Consider the following 12930-nt stretch of genomic DNA (forward strand, 5'->3'; position numbering starts at 1 on the left):
CCCATTCGAAATTATTATTAAGGGAAAAGTTCCTTTGAGTGATTTCCATTGGAAACAAAGTAGGCAATTTTTGAAGAAATTAATCTGGAAATTCATTTGGAAATTTTAAGGAAGTTTTTTGAGAACTTCTTTGAGGTTTCATTTGAGAATTTCTTCGAGAATTCCTTTGCAAATCGATTGATAAATTCCATTTATAAATTTCTACAGATATTCTTTTGAAAATCACAATTCCTTTGTGAATTCCTTAAGTTCAATTGGGTTTTTAAATTAAGAAAAATTCAATGATTTTTTATTTTTAAACGAAAGAGCACCTTTTTCTGAGCCGCTATGATTTTTTTTCAGATTTTTAGAACTTTATTTTGGTATCTAAAATCAATTTCAAAGAGATTTTTTTAAATCACCTTTTGACAGCTGGGCAACTGCTTGACAGCTCCGCTCAGTACAAAATGCGACGAGGGGTGATTCGACAAATCGCTCCCATACAAATTTCAAATTGATTTTTAAATAGGTTCCCGGGCTCCAAAATTGATGAAAATTTGGATTTCGGCTCAGTTTGGCATGCAGATTCAGAATATAGAATTATCTCAACACCACTAAAGAAGCCAATTTGCTGGGTAGTCACGAACGAAAATCGAGTCTGTGATCCCTCAGATTAAGACAGTGAATTCTCGGACGCACCGGAAACTCGTCATTTCCCGAAAACTCATCGTACACTTTCGTGATCGCAAGTCACGAAGGATAACTCGGAGCGATGGTCGTGCTGGTGTCCCTTTCCAACCTTTCGGAAACACAAGTGTGCTCGCCTCAGGAGAGATTTCGCAAAATGTTCGCAACCCATGATTGCCTACTCTAAGGGAATTCCAAAAATTTGAATTTAATTGGGTTTTTAAATTTTGAAAAATATATTGATTTTTCGATTTTATACGAAAGAGCACCTTTTTCTGAGCCACTATGATTTTTTTCAGATTTTTAGAACCTTATTTTGGTACCTAAAATCAATTTCAAATAAATTTTCTGAAATCACCTTTTGACAGCTGGGCAACCGTTTGACAGCTCCGCCCAGTACAAACTGCGACGAGGGGTGATTCGACAAATCGCTCCCATACAAATTTCAAATTGATTTTTAAATAGGTTCCCGGGCTCCAAAATTCATGAAAATTTGGATTTCGGATCAGTTTGACGTGCAGATTCAGAATATCGAATTATCACAACACCGTTAAAGAAGCCAATTACACTGAACATTGATTTAAACTTATTCTCAACAGGCATTGATATAATATTTACATCATTTACATTAGAATATACACAAAATTTATATACAAATTTCCTGACTGCTACAAATTTCAGCTATTTCCTTTGCCAAATTCAAAAGTTACAGCGCTGACAAGCAAAACTAGGGGCTGCACAAAATTCAATGGCGCGCATTCTACTCTTTCATTGCTACAACAAAAAGTACTGCACCGATTCACAAGAAATTTTGTAGTTGAAATTAACACATCTTAAGATGTTATTAGGCCAAATTTGAGCAATTTTAATGTATCTATGGCAGAGTTTCAGCTGTATTTCTGTGTCCCGATTATTGCGGATACAGACTTTACTGTCCAATATCGAAGGAAAAAAAAATTAAAGATGACAGGGGCGAGCGAGTTGTTCATCTTGAAAGATTCAAACATTCGTTTTTTAATCTCATTTTAAGGACAAGGTATTTGGAGTACATGGCTCAAAATTTCTAGAGCACCGTTTTTTAGAACCGTTGAACGGATTTGGATGAAAATGCATCACGCTAATTATTTAGTGGTTGTCAACAGCGTGATGCATTTTAATCCAAATCCGTTCAACGGTTCTAAAAAACGGTGCTCTAGAAATTTTGAGCCATGTACTCCAAATACCTTGTCCTTAAGGACAAACATCTTGAAATCCCGCTTGAAAAGTGCATCAGAACTTCAGACGCACAAATTTCAAGAAGCAAGCTTCAAACAACAGTGTATTTTATTATTCTGTTCTTGCTCACTTGTACAAAGCTTAAAATAAAAAGATCAGGTGCGTTGGTTTTGTTTACGAAGAGATTTGTGCGCCCGAAATCGTGAGTAGGTGCCAAAGTCGGCCATTGTGGCGGCCATTTTGGGATTCTAACAAGTCTGTCCTTAAGGAGTATTGATCATTTTTGCCAATACCTTTTTTGCCACACTATTAACTATGCATTGCATCGACCGTGTGGATTGCAATCGTTTGAAGGAAGGACAAATGGTGTCCTACATTCTAGCAGTTCACCCTGTTTTCAGTAGCTGACCGGCGTTCTCTCTGAACGAAGGTTTCCCCGCACCCGGTTCCTAGGAAAACACTTACAAATTGCACTTGCAGAGCAGAGCGGCTTGTGCTTTCCCACGCCAATGTGCAATTTCTCCAATTACCATATTGTCGTCGTTGGTGGATAAGTTAGCTTGGCTGCATTGTCATTGCTATCCGACTGCGTTGGAGGCTCGTTTTGTTCATGACGTTGTCGGTGGACTTTCCCGGTTGTTATGATTTGATTGTTATCTTTACGCTGGTAGTGGATAAATTTGTGTCACTGGTTGCGGTAATTGTCTGCAGAAGCATTTTTGCCGAGATTGATGGCGCCGGCGATGAAGGTGATGCGCTGCTGTTTGCTTTCTTTTGATGGATACTCTCACCCACGTATTATCACTAATCGGATTAGCTACACACGAGCAGTTGTGTTCGTGCCTAGGAAAGCGTCATCATAGAAAATGCACCGCACAAGGATTATCCCTTGTGTAATATAGGGGCCAAGGAAAGCGAAAGTTACTACAGTTGCGGGGTACTAATTGTTTCCTTTTTCCATGCTTATTTGCAGATTCCACGAACGGGATGATGGCGCCATCCCCCTCCAAGAGTTCCAAAACACAACATCCGTCGTTTATAATAACGGCGGACTCGGTGGATTCCAGTCCGGTTCCATCCAGTCCGCCCAGTACAGGTGAGTTTTTGAAAGGTACATAAACAACATAAAAATATGTTTCAGTTAATTTTATTATGCGTATGAGATAAAAGTATTTTCTTGAATAGCACCGGAAAATTTCCCAATGTTTTTGAAATAAAGAAATAAAGTAAAGTATTCCTTTAGAACTTGTCCAATTTGCCGAATTCAGTAACAAATTTTGAAAACTACGTATAATCAATGCTACACCATTGATTATACGTCGTTTTCAAAATTTGTTACCTAATTATAGGATTCGTCCAGAGTATGCATGAAAATTCAACTATACTCAATGATGGCATATTTCGAGAAAATTCTCCTTGAAATTGTTAACGATTTTCCCAGAAACATTTTAGTTGATTCCACTTGAAATTCCAAATTCATAAATTTACACCAGATATGTGAAGTTACAACCAAATCAATAACTCTTGATGACGGGAATGTAGAGAATAGTTGAAGGCCTTGACATATATGTATAACAGGAATAATTGTTGAATTTGATAAGATTTTGGAAGGTATAAATGCAGAAGTTGTTCATTCACTCGAGTCATGCAAATCCCATCTAGATTTCAACCGTTGAGTTTGAGTAAATTTCCATATCTGAAGAGCTTGAGGATAAAGTCCACATATTTTCACTTTCAACTACCTGTGCGATCCAATCATATCATCATGATCGTGTAGTAGAGTCAAGTTTCTATGATTGCACACGGCTGTGTTTGGCTTTGCTACGGGCAGCAACGTAATTGATGATCATTTGTGCTCACTCTTACTGACCGTGAATTTGATCAAAACGTAGATTTTACCATAAGTAGTCAGTGCCACTGACTGACAATACTTTTGCTCTCTCTAGTCAAGTACCGGTATCGTACAAGAGGTACCTCAAAGGTACTTAAATTACGTGCTTTTATTGCATATTACAATGTTTGCAGCTACTAGCTCTAAGAGTATGGTTTGATGGATGGTTGTCGAGCTGGCCCGGCAATTTCGCGCAGGAAAGTGAAAATCAAAACAAAACGATACTCTTTCGACCGTGAAATGTGATGAGTGTGTGCGGTGCAGTTGAGTTCGAGTCGCCGGAATGTTATTCACCGCGCTTGAACTGATCCGATCATGATGAGCAAGTGGGAAAAGCAGTGGACGGGGTTTTTTGGTATTCGAGAGCAATCGATATGAAAACTGATTTTCGTGCGTACCCAACATGGACAACGGCAAATGATATAAACTTGCAATCGATAAAGCTGCAATTAGGCGTTTAAAGTCCGATTCACAGCGATAGAGAATCGGAACCGGGACACTGCCATTATCTTAATAATAAACCATGCAAGGGTAATGTGACGTACGTTTGACGCATGGACAGACAGTTTCATGTTGCTTGTGCAAGGCGTCGGCGATGGGATAATTGGGTACGGCAACAGTTTTCAGTACACATTGGGAAAATGAAGAAAATGAAGTCCGAAGCAGCAAGTTTTCGAATTGCTTTCCACTATGACACAGAAATCGATGTCGATCGATGGAGGAGAATTCTTGGAGGAAGCTCCTAGGAATTTCAGTAGGAGTATCTAGAAGAGTTTCTTCAAAATCTTTAATTTATGGAGCGATCTCTGGTGAAAAAAAAAAAACTTGGGTATCTTTACATGAAGTCTTGAAGACATTTGGAGTAATTACTACAAGATGCAAACTTGGAGAAATTCCTAAAAATGCTACTGGAGTCACCGAAGTAATCTGTGGAGGGAATTCTGAAAGATTCTCTCGACGATTTTTTTGAATCACCCGAAGAATTCCTAGGTGACTTTCTGAAAGTCACCCTCCCGGAGAAATCTGCGGTTCGTGGGAGACTTCCTGGGAGATCTCCTTGAAAAACCTTCGGATGAATTGTTTAAGAAATCTGGAAAAGTTTCTGGATGAATCTCCGAAAGAATTCCACAGAAATATTTGAATTTCTAGAATTATTTCTAATCGAATATCTAACGTAACTTATAGTGAAAGTTCTGGAGGAATCATAGTTGGAATTTTGAAAGGCATTTCTTGAGGAATTTCTGACGAAATCTTTGACAGCATTCCTAGAGCAACTTCTAATAGAGTTCTCAGAGGAATCTTAAGACGAATGCCCTGTAAAATCTGCGATGAAAATCCTCAAAAAACCTATAAGAGAATGCATCGTAGAATCTCTGGAGTAAATCTTGAACGAATTTCTAAAGCATTCTTTGGAGAAAAACTGTAGAGAAATTCATGTAGGCATTCCTATAGATAAAATGTGATGGAATTCTTGGCAGAATCTCTTGTTGCGCTCATAGAAGAATTTCAGTAGCAATTTGTAAAAGCATACCTGGAGTAACTCGTTTAGAAGAATTCTTTGAAATGTTTGTAATCAAATCTCTAGACAAGTTTTTTTTTCAAACCTGGAGGAATTATTAAAGAATTTGTTGTGAGAATCTTGTAAGATATCTCATAGAATTCCAGGAGAATACCTGGAATAGTTCTTGGACGATTTTCTGAAGCCATTGGGGATATTCTTTTATTTTCGTACAAATTGGTACGAAGCTTCTCAGAATTAGATGATTTTTTTTATTAACAAACACAAAATTGAAAAAAAATCAGAATCACCTAATTTTCCGGAAAAGTCCAGTGGAAAACAAACATCTACTTTGAAAAAGAGCGGACCTGGTGTGATGGTTAGAACACTTGACTATCACGCCGAGGACCTGGGATCGAATCCCACTCCCGACAAACTCGCAAAATGTGAGTTCTTCCTTCGGAAGGGAAGTAAAGCGTGGGTCCCGAGATGAACTAGCCTAGGGCTAAAAATCTCGTTAATACAGATAAAAAAAAAAAAATACTTTGAAAAATCATAACTCTAGAACGAAGTATCATAGACACATTTTTCTTGTTTAAATCATAAGCATATTTTCTCAATAAGGCCGATGCAAATATTGTTTTTCTTTTATGTCCGAGACCTCTCAACGGGTACGAGGGGGGGGGGGGGCAAAAATAAATAAGGAACAAACAAAAAAACTATTGAAAATTTTGAAATTATACCAACTATTGAAAAATATTTTTTTACTATTGAAAAATATTTGCTTGTAAACATTTTCTCTATGAAAATAGAGTCATGGGCCGCCATGTTTTTTTCGCCCGTTCAATATTTTGGGATTTTTGAAGGGGGGGGGGTGACATAAAACAAATTAAATATTTACATCGGCCTAAATGAATAAAAAAAATACAAAGTTAAAATTGTTTTCAATGAAATATTCCACTGTTGAGGAAAATCTGTTGGAAAAGTCGGAAAAACTATTTAGGAAGCTCGGGAAAATTCTCAAAAAAATATGTTTGGAAAGAAATTACAAGCTATATTTTGTGAAATTTTCAAGATGTTGTTTTTCTCCTTTCCTAAGTTATGACTAATTTTGTGGAAATTGTCCAGATGTAAAGAAATGAAATTCTGGATGCATCTGTACAGGAATTGTAGTGAAATTCTTGGATGAATTTCTTTAGGAACTTCAGAAAGAATTTCTGGAGGACTCTCAAGAGAAATTATTGGTTGTCTCGTTAGAACTGGAGGCCTGGAGGGCTTTGCTGAGAAATTAATATAGGAATCTCTGGCAGAAATTCTGAAAGATTTTCTGAGGAAATCTTTGTTACAGTTCCTTGAAAAATCGAATTCAAAGCATCCCCTTATAAATTTCTGAAGGATTTTTCTTAAGAATTGCGTTAGACACTTCTGGAGGGATCTCTACTAGTATTCTAAGAGGAACTTCTGAAAAAATTCATGGATCATAGTGTGGAGCAATTCTTAGAAGTAACTTTAGAAGAATTCCTAGTGGAATATATGTATGAATTTTCTGATAAACAACTTGATGAAAGACTGGATTCATCTGTAAAGGAGTTATAGTGAAATGCTTGGATGAATTCCTTGAGAATAGCTGTAGAAATTTGTAGAGATATTCTAGGTAGACTAGTAAGAGGAACAACTGGTGGACTTTATTGAGGAGTTTGTATAGGAATTTCTGGGAAAAAAAATCCTAAAAGAATCGCGTCATAACCAGAAGTTTCCTGCTAGAAGTCAGAGAAGAAACTTCTGAAGAAATTTATGGATCATGGTATGGAGCAACTGTTAGAGGAAACTCTACACTGAGGATACTGTTCGTATGTTTTTCATAGTTTACATCTTATGAATCAGTTATTTTTATTTTTTTCATCATTTCATAGTTCTCGTATGCTTTTCATACATTGAAAAGCGAAATCCATAAGACTTGTCGTATGAAAAATCTCATTAGAAGCATCGTATGAAAATCATAAGATGTGTTATGAAACACCATTACTAAAAAACAACAAAACCTTTTATTGGTTCCTAACCACTTCAACTTCCGAAGCGTCGATGGGCGTATGAGTAAAGCACGCACTCGCCAACCTTGACGTTCCTGGTTAGATTCCAGGTTGCGATTTTTTTTTAATTTGTGCAAAATATTTCATAGAGATACTAGCTGTACCCGGCAAACTTTGTCTTGCCTACTGCGTTTTTTGACGTTTCAAGTTTCTAGCCAAACCAAATCCCCGGTCAAAATGTATGGAGGATCGATTTTCAAAAACTCTCAGTTTTCCATGTTTTTTACTTCATAAACCTTCCTTGGGTGAAAACTAACAGAACAAAACTAAGACGACCAAAATCGGACCTTCCGTTCGCAAGTTATGCGCGGTCCCACGTATGCCACTGCATTTTTATATATATAGATTATGATATTCATACGACATAGTTTCAGTTTTTATACGTTATCGGTATGATTTTCATACGTGAGTGTTATGAAATTTATACGGTTGCAGTATGACAATAATAATTGGCGCTTTGAATTCAAAATCATAGTTCATAACTATGATTTTCGAAAGAAATTCTTGTGGCAAAAAATCATAATTGATTCGTATGATTTTCGGAGTTGCAGTATCCTCAGTGTAGGGAATAATTTCTAGTGGAACATCTGAAAGCATTGTCGGAGAAATACCTGGAGGAATTTCGAAGGAAATTTTCGGAATAACTCTTAGAAGAATTGCTTTAGGAATTCGAGAAGAGTCCGTTAAACAATTCGTGGGGCAATTGTTTTAGGATACACTTGACGAATTCTTATAAGATTTTTTGTTGAAATTAGCGAAAGAATTCTTAGAAAGGTCTTCAGAAGGAATCTCTTGAATAATTTCTAGAGACATTGCTTTGGAAATTCTTAGTGAAATCTCTGGAATGAGAGTCTAGACCTAGACTCCAGACCAGTGATTCTCAGCCTAACTGTCTTCGCGGGCCAACTTTGAATCTGAACAAAGAGACTGCAGGATTCAACAAAAAACCCATTTGATTGATTTGTTTCAGGAGTATTGAGCAACGTAAAAGTAAAAATTAAAACTTCAATGTTTTGTAGTTCTTTTTATTTATAGTGTTGATTCGAAGCCTATTTTTGCAATTTTCCGAAGAAAGTTTTCAACTGTAGCTTTGGCATTTCATGAAAAAACAACGTTGGAACTCTGAGAATTTTATTTCGTGATTTCGAACTTTCTGAAAGAATCTCTGAATAATTTTCTAGTGGAATTTTGCGATTCTTGTTGTATAAATCTATGAAGAAGAAACTGAAAACCTTTATACAACGACAAGATTTTCTGTGATTTTTTTTCTTAATTTAGCAGATTTTGAAAAGAGAATTTTGCAAAAAAATGGTAAGAGATTCCCAGTTAAAGTCCTGATGAAATGTCTGGCAGAACTCCTAACAGAATGTTTAGAATAGTCTTTTCCAGTTACCCATGAAAAATCGGAAAAAGAGTCCAGAGAAAGTTTAAACGAAAAGAATTCTTTTGAAGAGTATTTTGCTGAATTCCTTGAATGTTAGCGGAATTCTGAAGGCAACTTTTGACAGATTTTACTTAGAGATAAAATTGTACTTGAAAATTTGGAATTAATTTTCAGAATTTCAATTCAATTCAGTTTAATTCCGCCCTCTTTTGCTAACAGAATGTTTAGATAGTCTTTTCCAGCAATTCATGAAAAATCGGAAAAAGAGTCCAGAGAAAGTTTAAACGAAAAGAATTCTTTTGAAGAGTATTTTGCTGAATTCGTTGAATGTTAGCGGATTTCTGAAGGCAGCTTTTGACAGATTTTACTTAGAGATAAAGTTGTACTTGAAAATTTGGAATTAATTTTCAGAATTTCAACTCAATTCAGTTTAATTCCACCCTCTTTCGCTTATCCTTTGACAGATACGCGTATGTCGACTACCACTTGTAATCTTCCTCACTGCCAGTTATCCACTGAGAAGGATTACAAGTGGTAGTCGAAGTACGCGTATCTGTCAAAGGATAAGCAATAGGGGTCGGAATTAAAAGGTACAAAATTCATTACACTCATTCGAAGAGAGCATTCTGCTTAGAGGATTCGAAAAGTCAATCTTTTGATCTTGTACCGACTTTTCGAACTCTGCTCTCTTCGAATGAGTGTAATCAGTTTCGTACCTTTTAATTCTGCTCTATTTTGCTTATCTTTTGACAGATACGCGTATTTCGACTACCACTTGTAATCTTCCTCAGTTGTCAGATTACAAGTGGTAGTCGATATACGCGTATCTGCCAAAGGATAAGCAAAATACGGCGGAATTTAAGAGTACGAAACTGATTACACTCATTCAATCTGTTGAGTTTATTTTAAAGGAATCTCAGAATATTCTGGGAGATAACTAAACAAAAATAAGGAGGAAGTCCCGTTGGTTAAATGTACGACTCGTGCTGAAAAAATCACCTTTTAACTTGTTGCTATTATGGCATTTATTATTAAATGTATTGTTTATTTTATTTTTTTCACAGATGCTCCCAAATCACAGTGCTCATCACTATCGGATGGCGAATCCTTCGAATGCTACGGTGAAAACGATAACTCGATCTCGGAAAATGGGGGCGTGGACCTGGAGCTGGCTCCAACCCTCAACTCCACACCTATTAGGTGAGTGTTGTTCTCAAAAGTTCTGAGAAATATAAATTTCTAAGTTATTTCCATTACCGTTAATGCATAACACGCTAAAATTGATTTGCACAAAATTGAAGACAAAAACAGACTAGAAGCTAGACGTTCGCCAATTACATGTTTAGTTTTGCAAATTCCTAAGCTAAATGATTCCAATTCAGATACAGTTTTCATCTTTTGTGTTACTCATTGTAAGCGTGCAAACTTATCGTTTCTCGAGCAAAGCATTAATTCCTCTTTTTGTTTGCAATTCTCGCGGAATGTTTCCCATTTATCTCGTTCGCTCAATCAATTCGCTTCAACCCGTAGCGAAAGCAACAATAACAACGGCACTGGTATCACCAGACACGCGTGGAGCCGCATGAGCTTACGTGGTGCGCCCAAAAGGTATGCAACCAGATGATCGTTTCTGTTTCGTTTGTGTTCGTTCCTCTCTCCATGCACGTTCTATTTCATTTCATTCGAAGCCGCACATCATCACTATCCATCATTTTCCACCTCCGAGCTTTTCCCACCCACATGTTGTTCATTTCCAATGCAAAAAAAAAAACCTGCACCATTTCAAAGCTCCCATTCATAAATTCGACGTTTGATCGTTCGTTCGTTCATTGCTGCCATAACCTCATTCATTTATATCGTTTCCATTCTCTTTCTCTCCGTTTCGTTTTTCTCCACAGCCAAAACAACGATAATTTGCCGAACCGGCGCTGGGGCTCGATGCGACAGTAAGCAATGTTTTGCATATATTTTACATTAGTTTATTTGCTTATTTTTGTTTTTTTTTGTTTGTGCACCATAATGTTTTTTTGTTGTGTTTATTGCTATTTGATCGTTTGATTGTATTTATTGCTTGCTGTCTTCGGTGGAGGTGGAGAATCAATATGCCTATAGGATTGTTCCTTACAATGAAACATCTTGAGCATCAAATTCAACTGCAGTAATTGTATTGGCTTTTTGCTTCATCGAGTTGCAAAGTCTGGATATTATGCTTGTTTACAATATAAATCTAATATTTATCTTTTTATTATCAATATTATAAATTTAACACTAAAAATATCAGCAACTAGTAATGGAATGATCTCACCAAATGGTTTTTACTTGTTGTTGCCTATGCCACAGTCGTGAGGCATGTCGGACTTCGGATACAGAGATATATCTTCACAACGCGACTACCCGGTGTGGAGTTACGAATAGGAATGAATTTTATTTTACTTGACACTTAAGAACTAAGTTTTGAGTACAGCAGAAAATAGGAAGTAGGTAGGTTAAACAAGAATGGCAGAACGACGCGCTAGAGTTGTTTGGTAAACTACTCGAGTCTTGCATATGCGTGTAATTTATTGCGCGCATATGGAAGCACTTTAAGAAGGTTATGGAAACAAGGAAAAGGTTTCGTTACTGACTGCATGTTTTGGTAGGCAAAGAATTTGGATGGAGGTTTCGGGTTTTTTGTGTCACGCTGAGAAAGTGTTTAATTTATGACGGAAAGTTATATTGTTTTATGATGAAGTCCGAGAAATGTTGAAACGAGATTTGTGGGAGAACTGTGCCACGACACCTCCCTCCTTAGGAAGAATGGTGTAACCATTCTAAATTTTGAGACAAATTATAGGCTTTATGCGGTCGTTTTAGCATTCTGTTATTCTTGATTTTTCAGGATTTTTGCTTAATTAATCTTGTTCGATGGACTTTCAAAATATTAGCAGTTGTTTGATGTTTTATAGTAGCATTTGATTCGTCTAGATCTATTATTATATAGGGACCATCTTGTACAATATCTAATTTTCTTCTATTTTCCAATTTTAAATACACTTTATCTCCAATGCTCAATTTTGTTGGTGTTACATCTTTATTTGCTTCTTCTGTTCTTGATAGTTTGACATTCTCGATTTTTCTTAGGATTTCATTGTGTATAAGCTGTAGTTTATATCTTATTTCATTTACGTATGAGTCGTGGTTATAAATAGGAGTGATTTGGTCTAGATTTATCTGATCAAATGTATTTACGGGCTTTCCAAATACTATTTCAAAAGGGCTGTAATTGTGTTCCGAGTTGGGAGTAGTATTATAACTAAAGCAGTAAAAAGATAACCATTCATCCCAATTATCTTTAAGATCGTTGACAAAGATTCTCAGATATTCGTTTAAACATCTGTGATTCCTTTCCAACGCTCCCAAAGTTTGTGGGTGATATGCTGTTGCTAGAATGCGATCGATATTGAGCAGTTTACAAACTGATTCAAAGATACCTTTGTACTCTGTACCTTGATCTGTTCGAATTGCTTTCATTGGTCCGTATATCAAAATACATCCTTCCACTACTGCTCTGGCAATCGTGTCAGCTGATTTATCCGGAACAGGTATAGCTATGACGTATTTACTCAGATCGCATTGTATAGTAACTGCGTATCTGTTTCCTTTGCTACTCATTGTGAATGGTCCAATCGTATCTATTGCAACTATGTCGAATGATTTGCATGGAGTTGAAGTTTTTATCATTTTACTTTGGACCGACGAAAAATGTTTGTTCCTTTTACAAATTTCGCAGGATTTGACATATTTAGTAACTAAATATTTCATATTTGACCAAATATATAAATTTTTCAATTTTTTGTACAATCGGTTAATACCAACATGACCTCCGATTGGTGTACTATGGTAATGTTGTAAAATAGCTTGAATTTCGTTTGGGTTGTTTATTTTTCTAGGAGGATGATAAATGATAATTTTAATATTTTTCAAAACTTGATTTCCTATTGTTTTGAAATCATTGATACTTATATAATTAAATATGGTATCGCTAGTCGAAATAGCAATACACTCATTTTCGATTTTATTTTGTTTCATTAATTGTAGGGTACCCTTTTCAATCAGCTTAAATATTTCTGGCAAGTTAACATTGTTAATTGTGAGACCTAACGCTAGAGTTAGACTCGTTTTGAAATTTTTTTCGAGAAGAATTGCC

General features: G+C 36.2%; 1 protein-coding gene across 3 annotated transcripts in view; it reads left to right on the forward strand.

Annotated features, from left to right (window-relative positions):
* Positions 1-12930, forward strand: part of LOC109418806 (rab11 family-interacting protein 4) — a 365611-nt gene that overhangs the window by 114100 nt on the left and 238581 nt on the right. Inside the window, exons 1-5 of one of the 3 annotated variants that reach the window (XM_062861160.1) lie at positions 2477-2630; positions 2855-2977; positions 9809-9944; positions 10275-10352; positions 10643-10690. In XM_062861160.1, the coding sequence (XP_062717144.1) occupies positions 2492-2630; positions 2855-2977; positions 9809-9944; positions 10275-10352; positions 10643-10690 (524 nt within the window). In that variant the 5' untranslated portion in view covers positions 2477-2491. Of the gene's footprint in view, positions 1-2476; positions 2631-2854; positions 2978-9808; positions 9945-10274; positions 10353-10642; positions 10691-12930 lie in introns of those variants that run through there. The other 2 variants (XM_062861163.1, XM_062861162.1) reach the window with 2 other exon arrangements.

Source organism: Aedes albopictus, chromosome 3 (genome assembly GCF_035046485.1).
Source record: "Aedes albopictus strain Foshan chromosome 3, AalbF5, whole genome shotgun sequence".
Lineage (NCBI taxonomy): Eukaryota > Metazoa > Arthropoda > Insecta > Diptera > Culicidae > Aedes > Aedes albopictus.